Raw genomic sequence first — 21893 nt, 5'->3', positions numbered from 1 at the left:
GAGAAAACAATCAATAGATACCAATAATGAGATGACAGAAATTAGAATTATCTAACAAGGATTTTAAAGCAACTGATATACAAATACTTCAATGAGCAATTATGAACATGATTGAAACAAATAAGAAAATAGGGATTCTTGACAAAGAAACAGAAGATGTAAAGAAGAAACAAATAGAAATTTCAGAAATGAAAAATACAATAACTGAAAGAAACAAACAAAAAACCATGGGAGCAGCTCAATAACAGAATGGAGATGACAGAGGAAAAAATTCAAAGAGAGAAAATGCAAAGATAAACTGAACAAAATTGTCCTATCTGACCACCAGAGAGAAAACAGACTTTAAAAAAATGAACAGCGCCTCAGGGGCCTGTGGAAGAAGAAAAAGCAATCTAACATTCATGTCATTGGGGTCCCAGTGGAGATCCAATCAGAGTTTCAAGAAGAAGAGAAAAACAGTATGGCTAAAAATAAAAAATTTTAAGTTAAAGAAATAATGGCTGAAAACTTCCCAAATTTGGCAAAACACATAAACCTGCACGTTCAAGAAGTTGAGAAAACCCCAAACAGAATAAAGGCAAAAACTGACACATCAGAATCAAACTTCTGAACACTAAAGACAATGAAAGAATCTTGAGAGCAACCAGAGAGAGAGGCATTACCCAGAAGGAGAAACAACTCCCATGGCAGGGAGTTACTCCTCAGAAACCATGGTGCTGAAACAAAAGAAGTGCTCTCACATTTTTCCATTGCTGAATGAAAAGAACTTTAAACTCAGAAATCTATATCCACCAAAAACAGCCTTCAGGACTAAAGGTGAAATATAGATATTCTCAAATGAAGAAACACTAAGAGAATCTGTCACCAGCACACCTCCCTAAGATAACTGCTAAAGAAAGATCTTCAAACATTAAGGAAAGATAAAAGAAGGAAACCTGGGACATCAGGAATGAAGAAAGAATAATGAAACAGGTAAACATGTGGGTCAATGTTTCCTCCTAAGCTATTTAAACTGTTGGATGACTATAAAAAGAAAAAGTCATATCATTACTGTGGTTCTCAGGTATGCAGGGGAAATGTCTAGACAACTAAATTATAAAGTGGGAAGATAATGAAACCTAAATGGTGGTAAAATTTCTATATTCACCTGACGTGGTAAACCATTCACACAAGTAGACTGTGTTAAATCACATACTGTATACTGTAATTTGTAGAGCAACCACTAAAAAAGCTATACAAAGAGATATGCTCAGAAATATGATAAATCAAAATTGAATACAAAAAAATACTCAAGTAAACCACAGGAAGGCAGGAAATCGGAAACAAAAGAAGAAAAAACAAAGGGAACAAACAGAAAAAAAAATAAATGGCTCACTTAAGCTCTGCTGTATTAACACATTAAATGTAAATTGTCTAAATACACTATAAAAGATAGAGATTGGCACTGTAGACTAAAAATGATATACAGTATACACTGTCTACAAGAAACTCATTTCAAATATTATCATATAGGTAGGTTTAAAGGTGAAATAGCACATAGATGGGTAAAGACATACCCTGCAAACACCAAACCAAAGAAAGCTGGAGTGGCTACATTAATATCAGATAAAGTGGATATCTCACTGTAGAAAATTATCAGGGATAAGGAGGAATAATACTACATATGTTACAAGGGTCACCCCAACAAGAAGACATAAAAATTCTAAATATGTATGCACCAAATAGCACAGCTTTGGTGCATACATATTTAGGATCTTTAAGTGAAAAGAGAAATAGACACATCCACAATTAGAGTCAGGGGTCTCAATACCCCTCTTCTGATAATTAAGAGAATCACTAGACAGAAAATCAGCAAGGATACAAAAGAATTGAACAACGTCACAAGTCAACAAGATCAAATTGACATTTGAATAACACTCCAGTCAATGACAGAGTACACATTCTTTCCAAGTGCACTTGGAACATTATAGACCAGATTTTGGGCCATAAAACAAACTTCAAATTTAAAACAATTAAGATCATTCAGAGTATGTTTTCTGACCATAATGGAATCACACCAGAATCAATAACAAAAAGAAAAAAATACCAAACTAGGAAAACCTCCAATCACACAGAAATGAAAAGAACACACTTCTGAACAATCCACAGGTCAAAGAGGAAGTCAAGGGAAATAAACAAACACAGTGAACTAAATGAAAATGAAAATACAACATAACAAAACTTGTGGATTCAGCTAAAGTTGTGCTTAGAGGGAAACTTATAGCACTAAAATGTTTGTATTATATTAAAAAAGGTCTCAAATCAGAAATCTAAACTTGCATCTCAAGAATCAAGAAAAAGAAGAGCAAAATAAATGCAAAGCAGCAGAAAGAAGAAAATTATACAGAATACAGAATCAATGAAATTTGAAACCAGAAAACCAATGGAGAAAAAACAAAAGTTGGCTCATTGAAAAGATTAATGAAATTCATAAACCTCCAGAAAGACCAAGAAAGAGAAGACAGAGATGACCAATAACATGGGCCGGAAGAAGGGTATCACTACAGACCCCAGAGACATTAATAGGCTAATAAGGAAATACCACAAACTCTACACACATAAATCTAACAACTTAGATGAAATGAACCAGTTTCGCAAAACCCCAGACAACTATAACTCACCTAAGATGAAGGTGATGATACAAACAGTTCTATAACGACTAGAGAAATTGAATTTGTAATTTAAAAGCTTCAAATACAGAAATTTCCAGGCCCATAAGGTTTCACTGGAAAACTCCATCAAACAAAGAAGAATCGGCACCAGTTGCACACAATCTCTTCTGGAAAACAGAAGGGGCAATTTACCAACTATTTCATGAGCTGGGCATTACGTGGATGACAAAACTAGACAGAAACAGGAAAACAGAAAACTAGCGACCCGTATCCCTCAGGACATGGGCCCACAGATGCTCGGCACAGGAGGAGCAGGGCCCGGGACACCCCGGAGTCCTACAAAAGGAGGGCGCGCTCCTCCTCCAGACACGAAGGCGCTCCAAGCTCTTTCCGTAAATCAGCCTAACGCACCTTTTCATCGGGGAAAGAAAGCCCAAGTGACCTCTTCAGTCAAGGCGGAAAGCACTGCCGCAAGGGCTCAGCAAACCCGGCCCGGAAGAGCTCCCCGCGGGCAGTCTGCGAGGGCCAGCTTGGCCCCCACCTCTCCGGGGACTCAGCTCGGAACCCCAGCCCTTCCCCCAGCCTCCCCCACTTCGGGCCCCCCCAGGCCTGCCCCCTCACACCCCACCGCTGCTCCGGGCTCCCCACCCGCTCCCGGCCTGCCCCGCAGCCCACCCCTCACCCTCGCCCCCCAAGGCCTGCGACCGTTCGGGAACCGCGGTCGCGTTTCGGCACCTCTGGCCCGACCGGTCCGCCGACACCTCGGCGTGAAGCTCGCGCCCCCGGCCAGCGCCGCCCGCCCGTCCGCCGCCCGCCGCCCGCCGCGCACCCAGGCCGCGGTGAGGCGCCAGCCCGGTCTTCCCCCTGATCTTCTCTTCACACAGAACCAGCCGCCCCGCCGGCGCCATTCTTTCAAACGGCGCACACCTGTCCGCGCCTGCGCGCTGTGGCTGCCGATGGCCGAGGCGCGGGGCCAGGATCCAGGGTGGGACGGGGGGGCGGGGTCAGGGGGCGGGACGAGGCCGAGGGGGCGGGGCGGGGCGGGGCCAAGGACCTCTGCGGGGTGCGGGGTGTGGGGTGTGAGGACATGGACGAAGCTGCCGGGAGGAAGCGTTAGGGGAAGTCGGTGCCCGCCCCAGGGCTTACCTGGGGACTCGCCCCACTTGGAGACCTCGCCTCACCTGGGCACCTGCCCCACCTGGGGACCCTCCCCACCCCCAGATTCGCCTGCGTCCTGGGCTGCGGGCGCCCCAGGTTCTGCGCGAGGGCTCCTCACGTGGGGTCGCAGTGCTCTCCCGCCACGGTCAGGTGACTCAGCGGCAGCGGGTCCTGCTCTGCCCCCATCCTCAATTTCTAGGTGATGGAGTCTGGGGTCTGGCCTTGAGACTTATCAGCTGACCGAGGGGTTCACGGCATGTCCGGCTCACTGGGCCCTTTGTGGAGCACCTTTAGGGAAGACTTCCCTTACGGTCTGGATCTGCCCCAGCCAGCTCGAGCCCTGGGGGTGCCCCCTCCCTCCTGGGTCACCCCAGAGGGTGCCCCTACTGCCTCTCACCCCAGATTTGACTGGCCTGTTGGCAACATCCCCTGGCATGTCACAGCCTGGGTGGTGGCATAGGGGGGTGTAGGTGGGCTTGTAGGGCCAGGTGTGAAGGGCAGGTATAGACACTCAGGGGTGAGGGGCAGTGGTGTAGACAAGGGAAGTATGGCAGAGGGTGTAGGGCAGGGGCGAAGACGGGGGTGTAGGGGAGAGGTACGGGATGTGCTCAGGGGCTGGGGTAGGGGGGCATCAGGGTGCCCGAGTCTCTCCTGAGCGGGGCGGGGCTTCAAGCCTGCTGCACCAGGCCTGTGGGGCTGTGCCATTTACTGAGGCCGGCAAACACTCAGCGATATTTTGAGTCCGGATTGCCAAGTGATTGCCCACAGTTCCAGGCCACATATTGCCATCATCTCACTTCCTACAAGACCGCGGAGGAACTCGGGCACACCTGAGGCCCAGCATGTGGTCACCAACCAGGTGCCCCCTGAGTGGAGCTGGTGCAGCCAGGAGGCTAGAAACTGAGCAAATATTCCGGCTCTCAGAAGTAAACGGAAGCAAACAAAAGGCTTCTGTCGCTGTCCCCCGCCCCCCCCCCCCCGAGAAAATCGGCTTGTCAGCCGGGGCACAGCCCACACGCCAAACACCGCTGCTTCCTCCTGCTGCCAGTCACTTCAGGCCGGGCAGCCCAGGCTCAAGTCCTCTACAGCTTTCTAGAACATTCCAGGGAGGCTTCCAGGCCCCTCAGCCTTGAGCCAGAGTCGGTCAGTCCATCCCAGGGAGAAGGCTGGCGACAGAGATGGAGACCCAAGGACAGGCCCACGTCGGTCCCGCGGACTGGGCAGCCAGAGGGGTCCACCAGGGGCTGGCGGCCGGAGCACCTTGGATTTTCCCTACTCTTTGACTGGCCTCGGCTGGGAGGGGGCGGGGGCGGGAGGAGGAGGGGCAATCTCCCACCTTCCCCCAGAGAGCGAGCTGTCCAGGCCCCAGAAGCAGAGCGGCTGTGGCGCTGGCCACGCGCTCCGGGAACTGTGTGAGCTCTCGTGTCACCACCTCTGCACCCTGGGCTGAACGCCAGCATGGTCACTTCACCCACGAGGCAACATCAGCCAGGTGGGTGCGACCGGGCTGAGGATCGGTGTCAGACTCGAGCACAGCCCCGGGTTGCTTCTGCACCAGGCCCTCCAAACGGGAGGCAGGGAGCTTCTGTGAGCCTGAAGACAGACCCACACAGCCACGGCTCCAGACACCACTGAACTCACACGCGCCCCCGTTCACAATCTCACACACCCTCACACTCACACACCCTCACAAACCTCCGACAGTCGAGCTCCAACTCGGACGGCCACTCCCCGGCCAGATGGCAGGAACCCACCCTGGTCACACGCGAGGCGCTGCCCGGAAGCCGGTGCTCTGTGGCCTCGCCCTCCACCCTGGACCAAGTGAGAAGCATCTGATCAAGGACAGCTGCTCGCTGGTTCTGATGCTATTCGTTCATAAATGTTGAACGAAAGAGCCTTTTCCCGGCTTTTTTCTACACAAGGTCAGTACCGACATGTGTGACTTGTCAATGCCTCATTTTGCTGACTAACCTCTATCCAAAGTGTGACGTGAGACAGAGTGTGAGGACCTTCCTGCGGCTGTTGGAAGGTAAACAGGAGCAAGAGTGGGTGCGGGCTCATGTAAACGTCTTACCGTCGTGACTCGCTCATCTGAACACAGAGGATGGGGTTTGTGTTCACCTGCGAGTGTAAACGCTTGGATCTAGCTGAGCTGTCAGTTAAGATGCAAGTAAAACCCAGCTGGGGTGGACCTGACGTGAGGACACCCGGCTAGAGTCCCCAGGGTGGGCTGGGCTCAGCTTGGCTGGCTGGCAACCAAACCTCTGTCCTGGACACTCGGCCACGCAGCTCACTTCCCAAGAGGCAGGATCCTTCCCGGCTGCGTCCAGCAAAGACTACTGTTTCCACGCCCTGCCTGCAGAGCCCGTAGCCCCAAGGGTCTCCTGTCCTGCTGGCCTGGGCCATCCCCAGAGCTCGTGAGCCACCTCCGTGCCCAGCGGGGCTTCAGCCGGGAGGAGGAAGCAGGGGCCAGCTCTCCCTACAACTGCTGACCCTGAAAACCTGAGACTTCTCAGGAAAATGGAAACTTCCCGCTCGTTCTGAAAGTAGGGAGACAGGACCACTGGGCCTGACTTTCTGCACTGCAGCGGCGTGGGGCAAGCGACAGCCACTCACAGGCAGGCCCCGGCTCCATCTGGACAGCCCCTCAGGCACCTCACCCTGGAGAAGCAGCACAGGTGGTGCTGGGTGCACCTAGCATCTTCCAGGTGGGAGCTGCCCCTGTGCACACACCCTGCCCCCGCCCCTCGCACAACTGCTCACCGACGGGGGGAGATACAGGGGTGAGGGGCATACCTCAGCCATGATCCCAGGGTCCCCAGCCCTCCTGAGGACGAGGCCACCTCCGTCAGGTCTGGGGACCTGCGGCCTTCTCCTCACCCCTGAGGCTCTCGTGAGTGCAGGGCTCAGGGGCCCTTTGGACCAGGCAGATTATTGCCAGGGTAACCAGACCTCGGAGGCCTGCTCCCCACCCTGGTCCTTCGCCCGCCAGCCTAGGTCAGCCGCCCTAACTGCTTCCCGAGAGCTCGCCTGCACTGACCCTGTAGATCCCAGCATCACCCTGCCTGCTGCCAGGACACCGGTTCCTGTTGGACTCGGAGCCCTCACCTGGGAGAGGTTGGCAAGCACACGGCAAGAGGCCAGGCACTGCCATGCTTTTGTGGGTCATTGGTTACATCCGCTTTATGGTGGGCAGCGTGGAGGGCAGCAAGTGGGGCTGAGACCCAGGCGCTCAGGTTGAACAGTGCAGCTGGAGGCGGAGCCTGTCGTGAGGGGGGCCAGCCCACTCGTGATCACTCTGAGGGGCTGTGGGCAGGCTCCCTGGCTCTTGTGTCCGGGGCAAGCTGCTCTCCGAACCGAGTCTTCTCAGCTCTAGAAAAAAATTAATAGGGCTCTCGAGGGGATGGGTGGTTCCCAGCCCTCTTCAACCTTGTCTAGTTCCAATGTAGAGGGTGGAGAATCTCTTACATCTCTTACAGCTACGGTTGGCCACTTCTGGCTGATAAGAAGTAAGCATGAGGCTACAGTGGCATTTTGGGGTAAAGTTTTGATATTTTGGGAAAAGAGATAAGTGTAGGTGACACATGCCAGGCCCCTCTTCTTCTTGCCTTGACACAGTTGTGATGGCTGGAGCTGCAGCAGCCATCCTGGGACAATGAGGGGGTAAGAAATTGGCATCACAGAGGTGCCCAACCTGGGCTCCAAACCAGTGCCAATCCCTGAACCTCCAGCCTCCTGGCTCAGTGAGAAGAGACTAGTGAGAGTGACCATTGCTGCAGCTGAATGCATTCCCACCTGATCCTGGGGTCTGCTGAGATAGCAGATGAAAAGTGTGTGGCATAGACTGGACCAGTCAAGAATATTTGTAGGACATGGGCTGTAAGGCAGAAGTGTAGAGGCGACTGTGCCAAAGGAGGACTCCCTTTCCACTTGGGGGAGACAAGACATGGTCCCAGAGGAAGAAGGGGAGGGGGCGTGGAGGTGTGTGTTTCCAGCAGAGGAGTGGGGAGTGAGAGGCCCCCACGTGGCCCCAGGCTCAGTCAGAGAGGAGGGCGGGGCAGACCTGTCACTCCCTCTGCCCAGGGGTCCAAGTGTGGCTCCGAGTGGGGGTCCAGCCTGGCTGAGTCCAGGTGTTTCGTGTAGATGATGGAGCAGATCAGGGTGAAGTACAAACAGAACTTGAAACCTAACTAACTGGTTTCCCAACTACAAAGTGAGTGAGAAATCTGAAGCTACCCTCCTGCCCTTTGTCATTTGTAATGATCAACAGTTGAAATAAATAGTCAGGGATGCGACCCCCAGAGCGCAGACTGAACCCAGGTAGTATCAGAAAAACAAAAGTGGAAGGAAATCTTTGCCTTCAGGAAGCTTACAGTTTACTGGATAGTGTGTACTTGAAAAGGCTATTTTTGGAAAATTTTTGTGAAACTGAAAAATGCCCCCTTCCCCCCAAAGAATCCATGCAAAACCCTTGGGACCTCTGAATGTTACCTTATATGGCAAAAGATGAGATTAATTTAAGGATCTTGGGAGGATTTTATCCTGGATTATCTGGATGGGCCCTAACGCAATCACAAGAGATGGAAAAGAAGACACAGATGCTACACACGCTCGGGACCCCACGAGGCAGAGGTTGGCATGATGAGGCCACGAGCCCAGGGACTCCTGGAGCCCCCAGCACCTGGAAGAGGCAGGAAGGACCCTCCCCAAGACCCTGCGGAGGGAGCGTGGCCCTGTGACACAGGTGCCCGTCTGCGTGGTCATGGTGAGCCTGCACGTGAGCCGCTGAGAAGAGGCTCCACAGGGTCCTGAGTCCTCTCACATCTCAGGGGCTCCTGGAGGGACCGGGAGGACCCAGGCAGGCCCTGGCCCGCTCTGCCTGCCGGCGAGAGGGGGCTTTGTCAGTCACAGAGTCTTGGTGGGGCGTTTTCTGGGCCAGCGGCCACAGGCCTCCACGGGGTGAGGGGCATCGCTCCTCACTCGCCTGGTTCCCGACCTCAGCTCCTCACACTGAGGGAGACCAGCTCCCAAGAGACCCTGGACCCTGGAACACCGGAATGGAGGGGAGGGTCACTTTGTCACTGGCCTGCTGCAGAGGGGCCCAGGAGCACGCTTCCTGGGGCTGGGTCCCCTGCTGGAATCGTATCACCTGAAGTGTGCACCTTCCTCGGGACCCCAAGGAAAAGGCTGAGTTGTCTCCTGTGGATTATGCGCTGTTTTCTGTACTTATTTAACCTCAAATAACCATTTTCAGAACTCAGTCTCTGCTCCCGATTTCGTTCAAAGGCCTCTTTTCAGTCTCAAGAAGCAGGAAGCAATATCCTTTCAAAAACCAACTCGCCACGTATTTTGGCTCATTAAATAAATAGTTTTACTCTGGACCCAGTTGATGTTTGAGGGAGTAAACAAGGGGTTGACTGCCCTGTTTGCAGCCCCTGTCCTCCCGGACCTCTGAAGTCCCTGGGAGGCACCTCCGCCTGGCACGCGAGTGGGGTCCGGCCGCCCCCCGCAGATACACACCTGAATCCTCACCGATTTCACAGAGGGTTAGAAATGGGCTTTTAATTTGCTGACATACCCTCTGCTCTGAGCCCCAAGCGGGGTGCACGGCGTGACACGCCCTGCAGAGAAACTGCCAGAAGGATGAAAAGTGCCACGGAAACCCCTGAGGGGGCAGGACGGGACGCGGCGCTGGGCAGGTCTCGACTTTCACTGTGGGCGTTTGAGCAAAGCGCTGACGAGCTGAGGTTCGCTGTCCACACCGTGCGCCCCGCGGGAAGGTGTGGGGCAGAGAAGAGCCGGGCAAGGTCACGGTGGCCGGCACAGGCGGGGGATCTCGTCCGCCCCGGGGCTGCACTGCACCGCCGGCGCCAGCCCCTTTCGAAGCCAGAAAGCCAAATCAGTACTTGTCTCCCCTTCTACCATTTGCTTCTCCCCGCCCGAGTGACTTTTCTGCTGACCCTCATTGACCCTCCACTGCCCCACTTAACCTTCTGGTGCCTTTGGTCTTTCTGCATGTTTGGACAGACCCACAGGGTACAAAGCCAAATGGCAGGTGTTACACAGAAACGTATTTCATTTAGTTTTTTAAAATAAACGTCAGATCAGTTACTTAAGTAGTCAAATGGTTGGTTTCATACCCTTGAGTAGAAATAACTGTAGGTATTGGAAGAATAAATAATTAAATTGGAAGTAGGAATCCAAAGAAGCAGAATAGACAAATAGTTGAAACATGTAAACAGATATCTCTCAATTTTTAGTAGTTTTTTATTTTGTTGTTTACACATTGATAAGTTGATTTATTATTTTTGGTGAATATTAATGGGATTCTTTAAGTGGTTCATTTTCTAATTCTTGAAGTGAACATGGAACTGGTTTATGGGATAATTTCTAACCCACACGAAAAGTTGTGTGTCATTAAATTCAGCTAACACACCAGAAGGACATAGTAGAAAGCAGATGAAGACCATAACCTAACATTCAAAAGGAGCTAAAAAGAAACAAAATGATAGGGCTTCCCTGGTGGCACAGTGGTTAAAAATCTGCCTGCCAATGCAGGGGACACAGCTTCGAGCCCTGGTCCGGGAAGATCCCACATGCCTCGGAGCAACTAAGCCCGTGCGCCACAACTACTGAGCCTGCGCTCTAGAGCCTGTGAGCCACAACTACTGAAGCCCACGTGTCACAACTACTGAAGCCTGCACGCCTAAAGCCTGTGCTCCACAACAAGAGAAGCCACTGCAATGAGAAGCCCGCACACCGCAACAAAGAGTAGCCCCCGCTCGCTGCAACTAGAGAAAGCCCGCATGCAGCAACAAAGACCCAACGCAGCCAAAAATAAATAAATTTATTTTTAAAAAAAAGAAAGAAACAAAATGATAGAAACCATGAAAGAACAACATAATTTAGAATTAGGACAACTTAGAAGTAAAGTGATTGGAGAAAGTGAATATTTGAAAACAGATGACCAAACTCAGGAAAGAATTTAAAATATTTTTAAAATTTAAAGAAGACTAAACCAGAAGCAACACAACTGTGAAAAATCACAACAGATATTGCCTTAAGAGAGATAAAAGAAACGAAGAATGTTTTTTAAACTAAAAAGTTCAGGAAGAGGAGGAAAGGATTGAAGAGGAAGGAATTGCAGAGAAAATGAGCAGAGACCCAGGGACACACGCCCCGAGGAAGGAATTGAGGCCACACACGAGAACCAATAGCACAAAGAAAACTTCCAGGAAGAAGAAAAGTCACTTGAAAACATGTATTGAAAGAGTTCATCGAGTCCTGGAAAAACAGCCCAGAGTGACCAGCCCTGAGGCACCCATCAACGGAATTAGTGAACTTTGCAGAAGGGAAATTACTTGGCCGTCAAGACAAAAAGACCAAGTCACTGGTAAAGGAAAGAAAATCAGTGTCATCTTTCTGCCAGATAATCAAGGAAAGAGAATAGAGGCCGGGACTTAAATCCAGCCAGACTGACCTCAAGTGTTAACAGAAGGGCCGAAGACTAGCAGTGTGACCCCCAGCCCTCAGGGGATGATTTTTGTGTCAGGAGCCCGTCCTGAGGAATCCACTGCAGCCGTGGTCAGCAACCATTCTCCTACAGGGATAGATGGTAAATGTTTTGGGCTCTGTGGACCAAGAGGCAAATTGAGCCTATTGTGTGGGTTCTTATGTGACCATTTAAAATATAAAAACCACTCTTACTGGGGGTCTCATAAAAATAGGCACTGGGCTGGATGCCGCCCATGAGTGGGTTCGCTGGTCTCTGTACTGGAGAGCTGGCCTCAGACAACCAGAAAGACCGGGGGGTACCCATATCAGGCTGGTTATCCAAATCAGAATTAAGATTTAGGATTTGGAATCTGGTTTTGGACTCAAGATTCTAGGCACAGAACTTGGAATCCAGAATCTGAACGCAGAACTTAAACCAATGAATTAAAAGCAGGATCCAGAATAAGGATTTGGAAATGTAGGCTGAACAGTTAGTGCCAATATTGACAGTATTTCTTTTTTTTAAATAAATTTATTTATTTTATTTATTTATCTTTGGCTGCGTTGGGTCTTCATTGTGGTGCGTGGGCTTCTTCTTGTGGTGGCTTCTCTTGTTGCAGAGCACAGGCTCTAGGCGCACGGGCTTCAGTAGTTGTGGCTCGCAGGCTCTAGAGCGCAGGCTCAGTAGTTGTGGCGCACGGGCTTAGTTGCTCCGAGGCATGTGGGATCTTCCCGGACCAGGGCTCAAACCTGTGTCCCCTGAACTGGCAGGTGGATTCTTAACCTCTGCACCACCAGGGAAGTCCTGACAGTATTTCTTAAACTTGTGAAACTTAATACTCTTTCCTTTTCATTTTAATATGGTTAATGAATTAACTTACTTGCACACCATAGTCTACTTTTTTCTTATAATGGCACCTTGATGAGGACACAAGACAGCTCCATCACCCCAAAAGCTTCCTTTGGGCTCCCCTTTTGTAGTCAAACCCCTCCTCCACCCCAAACTCCTTTCCGTTTCCCCATCTCTAAAGTTTTGTCTTTTGCAGAAGGTCATATAAATTTACCTTTTGAGACTGGTGTCTTCACCCAGCAGGACGTCTTTGGAGTCACCCAAGTTGTCATATGTATCAGTAGTTTTTTCCTTTTAATTGCTGAGTGGTAGTCCATCCGTGGACATCCATTCGCCTGCTGAGAGATACGAAGTTGTTTCCAGTTTTTGGTGATTATGGATAAAAAGCTACTATAAAGAGTCAGGTATAGATTCTTCTATGAAACAGGTTTTCATTTCTCCAGGGTAGATGTCTAGGGATAGATAGCTGAATCATATGGTAAAAGAATGTTGAATTTTAAAAGAAACCGTTTTAAAATGCCGTTTTCTGGAGCGGCTACACCACGTACTCTCCCGCCAGCAACGGAGGGCGTTCCAGTTGCTCTGAATCCTCACCAGCACTTGATCCTGTCACGTGTTCTGTTCTTCTTCCTTTCTTCTCTTTTTCCTTTTGTGCTGTACTAATAAATGCAGAGTAGAATCACACTGTGGCTTGAATTTGCACTTCCCTCGTGACTAACAATGTTGAACATCTTTCTATGTTCTTCATTGCCATCTACAATTCATTGGTGAAATGTCTGTTCAAATCTTTTGCCTTTATTAACTGGTTTGTCTGAGAGTTCTTTATACGGTCTAGATACAAGTGCTTTGTCAGATAAGTGCCTCACGAACATTTTCTTTTAGTTTGTAGCTTGTCTTTTCATTCTCTTAACAGTGCATTTTGTAAAGCAAAGGTTTTGGTTTTCATGAAGTCTAATTTATCCATTTTTCTCTTTTATAATTTGTGCTTTTGGTGTTAGATCTATGAATTCATATTCTAACCCAAAGTCAAAAACATTTTCTCCTTTGTTTCCTTCTAAAAGTTTTATAGCTTTACATTTTGCATTTAGATGTATGATCCATTTGAGTTAATTTTTATAGATCAACACAGATGTGTATATAAATGTTCACTTTTTTGCATATGGATGCCCAATTGTTTCAACATCATTTGTTGAAAAGACAACCCTTTCTCTGTTGAGTTACCTTTGCATCCATTATAAAAATCAATTGACCATGTTTGTGTGGGTCTATTTCTGGACCCTCTGTTTTTTCCCATTGATTTGTGTCTATCTTTTTGCCAGTACCACACTGTCTGTGTCACAGCACCTTTACGGTGAGTCTTAAATCAGGTAACATAAATCCTCCAAACTTGCTCTTCTTTTTCAAGACTGATTTGGCTAATCTAGTCCTTTGCGTTTCCGTATAAACTTTAGAACATGCTTCTCTTTATCTAGAAAGATCTTGCTGATGTTTCTATTGGAATTGCATTAAACACATAGATCGACTGGGGGAGAGCTGAGCTTTTTACCATGTTGAGTCTTCCAGGCCATGAACACATTATGTCTTCTTTGATTTCTTTCATCAGCATATTGTAATTTTCATCATACGGACCCTGTCATGCTTTATTAAGTGTATGCGTATTTTATTTTCTTTGGAACAATTATGAATGGCACTGAGGTGTAAGTTTTGGTCTCCATGTGTCTGTTGTTAGGGTATAAAAATGTGATTGATTTTTGTGTGTTGAGCTTGTATCCTGTGACATTGCCGAATTTGTTAGCCTTAGGTGTTTTGTTTTTTAAATTCGTTGATTTTTTATATAAACAATTATAACACCTACAAATAGATATGGTTTATTCCTTCCTTTCCAATCTGTAAGTCTTTATGCCTTTATCTTCTTTTGCACTAGGATGTCTAGTATGATGTTGAAAGGAGTGGTGAGAGGAGCCATCCTTTCCTTAATCCAGATTTTGGGGAGAAAGTATTCAGTTTTCTTGCCATCAAGTGTGATGTTAGGTGTACATTAAGGAAGCTCCCTTCTAGTCCCAGTTTGCTGAGAGTTTTTGTCATGGATGGATTTTAAATTTTGTCTTTTTTTCTGCATCATTTGAAATGATCATGTAGTTTTTCCTCTTCGTCTGTTAATGTGGTAGATTGTTCTGGTTGAATTTCAAGTGTTTATCCAGCCTTACATCCCACTTGGTCACAATGCATTATCATTTTTACATGTTGTTTAGTTCGATTTGCTAATATATTGTTGAGTATTTTTGCATCTCGGTTTATGAGGTATATTTCCATGCAGTTTTATTTTTCTACTGTCATTTACTTGATTTTGCTATCAGGATGATGCTGGCCTCAGAACATCAGATGGGAAGTGGTTTTTTTCCTTCTATCTTCTGGAGGAGATTGTACAGAGTTGGTTGTATTTCTTCTTTAAATATTCATAAAATTCACTAATGGAACTGTCTGTATCTGGAATTTTCATTTTTGGTTTTTTCACTATGAATTCAATTACTTTAATACAAAAAGGATTATTCGGGCTATTTAGTTCTTCTTGGATGAGTTTTGGTAGTTTGTATTTCAAATAATTGGTCCACTGCATCTAAGTTGTCGAGTGTATGTGCTGGAGCAGTTCATGATGGTTCCTACAATCCTTTAATGTCTGTGGAGTCGACAGGGCACCTCCTCTTTCACTTAATTTACGTCTCCTCTCTCCCTCTCTCATCGGTCTGGTTAAAGGTTTGTCAGTTTTATTGATCTTTTCATAGAACCAGCTTTTAGTTTCATTGATTTTTTTTTTCTTTATTGTCTTTGTGTTTTTAATTTCATTGATTCCTCTTATCTTTATTATTTCTTTCCTTCTGCTTGCTTTCAGTTTAACTTGGTCTTCATTTTCTAATTTCTTAAGGTGGAAGCTTACATTGTTCATTTCTAATTTTTTTCTGTTTTAAATATTTCTTTATTCTTTCTAGTTAAATACTTCTAATATAAGCAGTTAATTCTATAAATTTCCCTCTAAACACTCTTCAGTTTTGATATGTTACATCTTTATTTTCACTCAGTTCAAATAAGTTCCAATTTTGCTGAGATATCCTCCTTGACACATGGATTATCCAGAAGTGTGTTGTTTACTTTCCACATATTTGGGGAATTTTCCAGATGTTTTTCTGTTATTGATTTCTAGTTTAACTCTATTGTGGATTTTTTCTTCATTTTAAGTTTATTAAGGTGTGTTTTATGACCCAAGATATGTCTATCTTGGTGAATGTTCCATTGGTGCTTAAAAAGAATGTGTATTTTGATGTTGTTTGATGTAGTAGTCTATAAATGTCAATTAGATCCAGTTGGTTCATGGTCTTGGTCAGTTCTTCTATATCCTTGCTAATTTTCTGCCAACTTTTTTGTCAATTACTGAAAGAGGAGTTGTTACAGACTGAATTGTGTTTCCCCAAAATTTGTATTTTGAAGCCCTAACCTCCAACGTGACTGTATTTGGAGAGAGGATCTCTAAGAAGTAATTAAGGTTAAACGAGGTCATAAAGATGGGGCCCTAAGCCCACAGGACAGAAGAAAAAGACAGCAGATATCTCTCTCTCTGTCTCTGTCTCTCTGTCTCTCTCTCCACACAAGCACAGAGGAGGGTCATGTGGGGACACAGCAAGAAGGTGGCTGTCTATAAGCCAAGGAGAGAACTCTCTCTGTAACCAGCCCTTCCAGCACCTTGATCCTGGACCCCCGGCCTCCAGGCTGTGGGAAGGTAAATGTAGTTCAAGCTGCCCAGGCCGTGGTGCTGTGACAGCGGCAGGCTGGCTGAGACGGGAGGGTGGGGTCTCCAGCTACAGTGATGGGGTCGTCTATTCCCTTTCAAGTCTATAAGGTCTAGCTCATGTATTTTGAAGCTCTGCTGTCAGATGCACATGCATTTAGGATTATTATGTCTTGGTGACTTGATTGTTCTGTCATTACATAATATTCCTCTTTATTTCCAGTAATTTCTTTATTCTAAGGTTTATTTTGTAACTTCATTTTTTAAAATTGGTGTTTGTTTGGTGTCTTTTTCTATCATTTTACTTTCAGAGTCTCTGTATCTTTATATCGGCAGCAGGTTTCTGTAGACGGCGTGTAGAGAGCTCTTGTTGCTTTTATCCAGGCTGACCGTTTCTGTATTCATTGGATACTTAGAATATTTGCCTTTATTTTCATGGTTGACACGTTTGAATTTAGAGCCACCATTCTATTACGTGATCCCTATTTGTCTCCTCCTCTTCTCCCCCGTTTCCTGTCTTCTTTTGGATTATTGAAATAATTTTTAGTATTTCATTTTAATTTACCTGCTGGTTTAACTAAATCTGTTTGTGTAGTTTCTTCAGGGGAAACTCTAGGGGTCACTGTATCTACATTAACTTCTCCCTCTACTTATCAATCTAGTAGAATTAATATTTAAAGTGGGATCTGAAAAGCTTATCGCCTCTCTACCTTTTATGTTGTGGTTGTCACGTGTATTACACACATATCCACCTAATCCCTAACCCCAACCCTAACCCTAACCCTAACCTTAACCCCAACCCTAACCCTAACCCCTAACCCTAACCCTAACCCTAACCCTAACCGAAATTCTACGACTTCATGTTACAATTGCTGCTTTCAACCGTCATACATATTTTAAAGACACATCTATAAGCTGTCTACAATTTAAAATATAATGGTGTAGGTAGGTTATAAATACAGGAACGGAGGAAGGTATATCAGACAAATATCGATTAAATAAAAATCCTCCAATGGCCCTATCAGCATTAGACAAATTGACTTCAGGGCCAGGAACATCCATAGGAGTGACGAGGAGAAACCAACCACTGAGCTTGCCCAGGATCTGCCGCTTCGCCTGCCCGCCCTCCCTCCCTTCCTCCCTCTCTCCCTCCCTTCCATCTTTCCTTCCTTTAGCTCGAGTTCCCTCTGGGGACATGCCCTCTGCCTGAAGGATTCCTTGGTATACCTGTCAAAGCAGGTGTGCTGGCCACAGGCTGTCTTGGTGCTCCTTCTCCAGAGAAGGTCTTCATTTCCCTCACTTTGATGATGCTTTTGTGGGACACACAACTCTGACTTGATGGCCTTTCAGGTTTGGTGCTTTTTTTGTAAATAAAGTTTTTTTTTTGAAGTATAGTTGATTTACAATGTTGTGTTAGTTTCGGGTGTACAGCAAAGTGATTCAGTTACACACACACACACATATTCTTTTTCAGATTATTTTCCCTTATAGATTATTACAAAATATTGAGTATAGTTCCCTGTGCTGTACAGTAGGTCCTTGTTGTTTATCCATTTTATATATAGTAGTGTGCATATGTTAATCCCAAACTCCTAATTTATCCCTCCCCCCCTTCCCCTTTGGTAACCGTAAGTTTGTTTTCTGTGTCTAGGGTTTGGCGCTTTAAACATGTTCTTCAGCATCCTCTGGTCTCCATGATGTCTGATGAGAAACCCCAACCGTTTGAATTAATGTTCCCCTATGGGGAGTGGGTCATTGCTCTCTGAGTGCTTCCCAGCACTAACTTAATTAATTTAAATAAACACTATTTTCCCAGCAAACACTTCATGGAACACCTGTCACCTGTGACGGGGCAGGGGGGGAGACAGAGCTCCCGGTCTAGGGGTACAGCAAATGTGTAACAGATGATTGAAAATCAATTGCCCGCTCCGATCAATACGAGCCATCAATTCATCCTGCGGAAATTTGGGGAAAGCACAGTGTCGGGTCCAAGGACACCAGGTCCAGGTAGGAGAACCACCCCAGGCTTAAGCAGAAGGGGAAGCGCACTATTGTGGGTTGACACGTCCCACAAAGACGTGTTCAGATCCTGAGCCCCGGCTCCCTGAAGGTGACCTCATTTGGAAGTGGGGTCTTTGCAGGTGCAACTTAGTCAAGATGAGGTCCTACTGCATTAGGGTGGCCTGATAAGAAGAGGGAAACTTGGACCAGACACGCACAGAAGGAGGACAACCAGGTGAAGGCAGAGGCAGTGATCAGAGTGATGCTGCCACAAGCCCAGGAGCACCACGGACGCCGGCACCACTGGGACTGAAGGAGGCAGGAAGGGTCCTCCCCCGGAGCCTTGGGGGTAGCCTCTGGCCTCCAGCCTGTGAGAGAACAGACTTCTGTTGTTCAAGCCACCGGGTTTGTGGTAATAAGTTACAGCAGCCTTGGGAAACTCACACACATCTTTTCTTTATGTGTGTAGCCTCTGCTCCCTCAAGTCCCACAGGTCTGCTCCAGCCAAAGATACAGGGTCCCGCTGCTTGGTAACGAAGAGAAAGTTTCCCGTATGGGCCGTGTTGCTGTTTGGCAGGGCCTCATTGCTGCCTTGGGGAGGGTGGCTCTCCTGTCAGCAGGCACTCACCTCCGAGGAGCCAGAGAGTTTCTTGAGCACTGGACCGAATTGGATGGATAAGCGATCTGCCCGTGATGTCTGCTGCCTCTGATGAGGGGCCGCAGGAATGCAGCCAGACCCTGTGACATAGACGGTACATTAATGAGGACAGTGTTCTCTGTCACGGGAACCCAGCAAAGCCATGTTCCTATGGCCACAAGGAACAGGTCTGGGACACCTCACAAGGAAGAACATACAATGGCAACAGGCCAGCTGCACCTTTGACCACATACCCAGTGCAGGCAGAAGGGTTGGGAAATGCACAACGTCCTTTAAAAATTGCTCTGGAAAAAATCAACCAAGGGAATTCAACTTCCAGGAATGGAAGACTAGTTAACTTAAACCAACCCTGCTGCTAAGGACAACTGGAGAAGATAGACAAAATACAACCTATTTGGCTGAAGGCATTGGAGGCTAACACGACAGTGCAAAGATGACGAGCTGATAGCTGAGAGGAAATAAATCTGGGTAGGTGATCCTGCAATTTGAGGGCATGACTTCTGGGGCCATGCCAAGTCCAGAAAGAGTGGCTAATAGTCACAGCCATCCTTTTGAAAGCCCTCTGGGACCAGGGAGCAAATGTTGGCATCAGGACCCAGGGAATGAAGGCTCTGGTGTACAAGCTGTGCTTGGATTAAGAACCTGCACGGCAGCTCCTGAGGAGGAAGGTGGTCTGAGGAAAACAGCCCAGCTCTGAGTCATCTGTGTGGCCTAGAAAATCTCTCCTTGATACTGAATCAAAGTGATCCCACGTTGTTGGTGGCTCCAGGCTCTGTGAAGGAGCAAACAAAAATCTTCACTAGAGCAAGAAAACTTCTGCAAATTTCAGACAAGGTGCCTGCACACAATAAACATTAAGCAAGTACATGAAGAGATCATCTGAAATGAGCACAAACAAGCAGAAACAACTCACAGTAAGAAATCAACCCCCCACAGAGGTCCCAGGTATTGGAATGGTCGTGCAAAGCCTTTAGATAGTGGTGCTTACTATATTCAAGGAGACAGATATAAGATTGAAAATTTCAACAGAGAACTGGAAACTATCAAAAAATGACATAGCAGATTTGAATAAGAACCAAATAGAAATTCTAGAACTTTACTACAATAACTAAAAATTAAGAGCACACAAAAAATAAGTTTAACAGAAGATTAGCAACAATGAAAGAGAGATTCAGTAACTTGGAAGATAGTTCAGAAGAAATAATTCAGAGTGAAGTCAGGTGAGACCAAGAGGGGGAATACGAAGAAGAGAGGGTAAGTCACAGTGAGATGGTCTAAGATATGTATAATTAGAGCTGTACAAGAAAAGAGGGAAGGAACAGATCAGAATCAACATGGAAAGAGATAACAGCTGAGATATTTCCAAAAGTAGGTGAAGACACCAATCTACAAATTCAGGAATTCCAAAGAACTCCAAACAAAATGAATTAAAAACAAATCCAGGAATTCCCTGGTGGTCCAGTATTTAGGACTCCGCATTTCCACTGCAGGGGGCCCAGGTTCGATCCCTGGTCAGGGAACTAAGATCCCACAAGCCACGTGACAGGGCCAAAAAGAAATTTAAAAATAAATTAATGAATAAAAATTTTTTTAAATCCACAGCTTAGGCACATTATAGGAAAGCTGCAGAAAATAAAGAGGAAAATCATAAAAGCAGCTGGAGGACAAAGTAAGCTTACTTTAAAAGGAGCGGCACTTTGATAGCAGCACTTCTCGACAAAAAGAATGAAAGCCAAGGGCAATGAAATAATGTCTTTAATGCTGTAAGAAAGAAAAAATAACTCCCAACCTAGAATACTGTATTCGGTAAAAAAGTTATTCAAGAATGAAGTTAAATAAAAATATTTTTATACTAAAGATAAAAGAAAACAAAACTCCTGGGAGAACAACAAAGGTATTGCAAAGAAGTCAGGAAAACATGATCTTTTCAATAAATAGTGCTGGATCAATCTCATGTCTACATGGAAAACACTAAAACCCACCTGACACAGGGCCTCTCCTCTGAGCCCCAAGATGCCAGCCCTGGCAGCAGGTGCCCCTCCTCAAAAGTCTGAGCTTTAAAATTTTAACAATTCCAATCTTTTCCCTTTGTTCCCTCACCCACAGACATAGTAGCTGCTTCTGGCAGCTTCTTTCTACAGGATACCTTTCAGTTACCTGGTAAACTTCATACCCAGTTAACAATGCTTTATATTCAATTGTCTGTGTTCAAATATTGTTGTGGTCGCTGTTTCCTGACTGTGCCCTCACTCACTGACACACAAGGTTTATTACTAGTTATCATTGACTAAAAAGGTAATGTATATTTTCAAATATAAAGTGAAATTTCATTATAACCCATCATTAAAAGTGAATATTCTTAATAAGAAAATTATTCTTTTAGGATGTGAAGGGAACACATCTAATTATACCTAATACTTTCCTTCTGGGGACAAGAGACTCTGACGTGAGGTGGTCCTTTCTCCGATCCTCTGGCTGCTTTTTTTCCTTTATTCATCTCTCATACCCTGACTCGGCTTCCTTCTTGATTGTTCCAAATTTTGCCCTCACAGGCTAAGATCCCCACTGCTTTCCTCTTACTTTCACTGTGGAACGATAAATTCATCTATAGTTTTTGGAAAATACTAGGTCTATGATTCTTCATTCACTCATTAAAAAAGCATTTATCTTCCCAAGAAATTTTTCTAGATTCTTCTTAAAAGCAAAGTTTGTGGTTTTTTCTTAGAAATTGTGTGGAGTGAAACAGAAATGGGAGTTACTTCTATCACCAGATAATTATGTTTTTGTATCTGGGCAAGTTTCTGCCTCTCTCTGCAAGGTGGGTTCCTTCTGCAGAAAAAGACAAAAATTAAACAGTGTAACTGTTAAGATCTTGCCAGATGTATGATCTTTTGCTCTAAAACTTAGCACAACATTAGAGACACATCAGGCAGCCAATAAATGTTAATTTAAAATAATGGAAATGCACTTGAATGTGCTCGCTGTGCTGTGGCAGCCCCCTCGGTGGCCCGCGATGCCCCCGCCCAAGCTTCACACCTTGCGCAGTCACCTCCCTCACACACCGGGTGGGCCGTGTGGCCCAGGACACAGCAGGTCTGAAGGGGCGTCACTCTGAGCTGGCCTGCGGAAGCCCGTGTTCCTACCTGAGCGCCCCCCCTGGGGTCTCGGCTCTGGGTGGTGCCCCACAGCCTCCGGGGCAGAGCTGGCGACTCCTGCCAACCTGTGTGTGGGAGCTGGGGGGCGGATCCACCAGCCCCCCAGTGAGCCTCCAGGTGAGGCCGAAGCCCCCGCCGAGAGCCC

The 21893-nt window shown here is 46.6% G+C and overlaps 1 protein-coding gene across 1 annotated transcript in view; it reads right to left on the bottom strand.

Annotated features, from left to right (window-relative positions):
- Window positions 1-3559, bottom strand: part of CEP72 (centrosomal protein 72) — a 32375-nt gene extending 28816 nt beyond the window's left edge. The window contains 1 exon segment of the mRNA XM_061187611.1: window positions 3481-3559. Coding sequence (XP_061043594.1) covers window positions 3481-3559 — 79 coding nt within the window.
- Between the last annotated feature and the right edge of the window lie 18334 nt (window positions 3560-21893).

This window comes from Eubalaena glacialis, chromosome 4 (assembly GCF_028564815.1).
Source record: "Eubalaena glacialis isolate mEubGla1 chromosome 4, mEubGla1.1.hap2.+ XY, whole genome shotgun sequence".
Taxonomy (NCBI): domain Eukaryota; kingdom Metazoa; phylum Chordata; class Mammalia; order Artiodactyla; family Balaenidae; genus Eubalaena; species Eubalaena glacialis.
The sequence above is the reverse complement of the archived record's forward strand: the minus strand, read 5'-3'. Positions and strand labels throughout refer to the sequence as shown.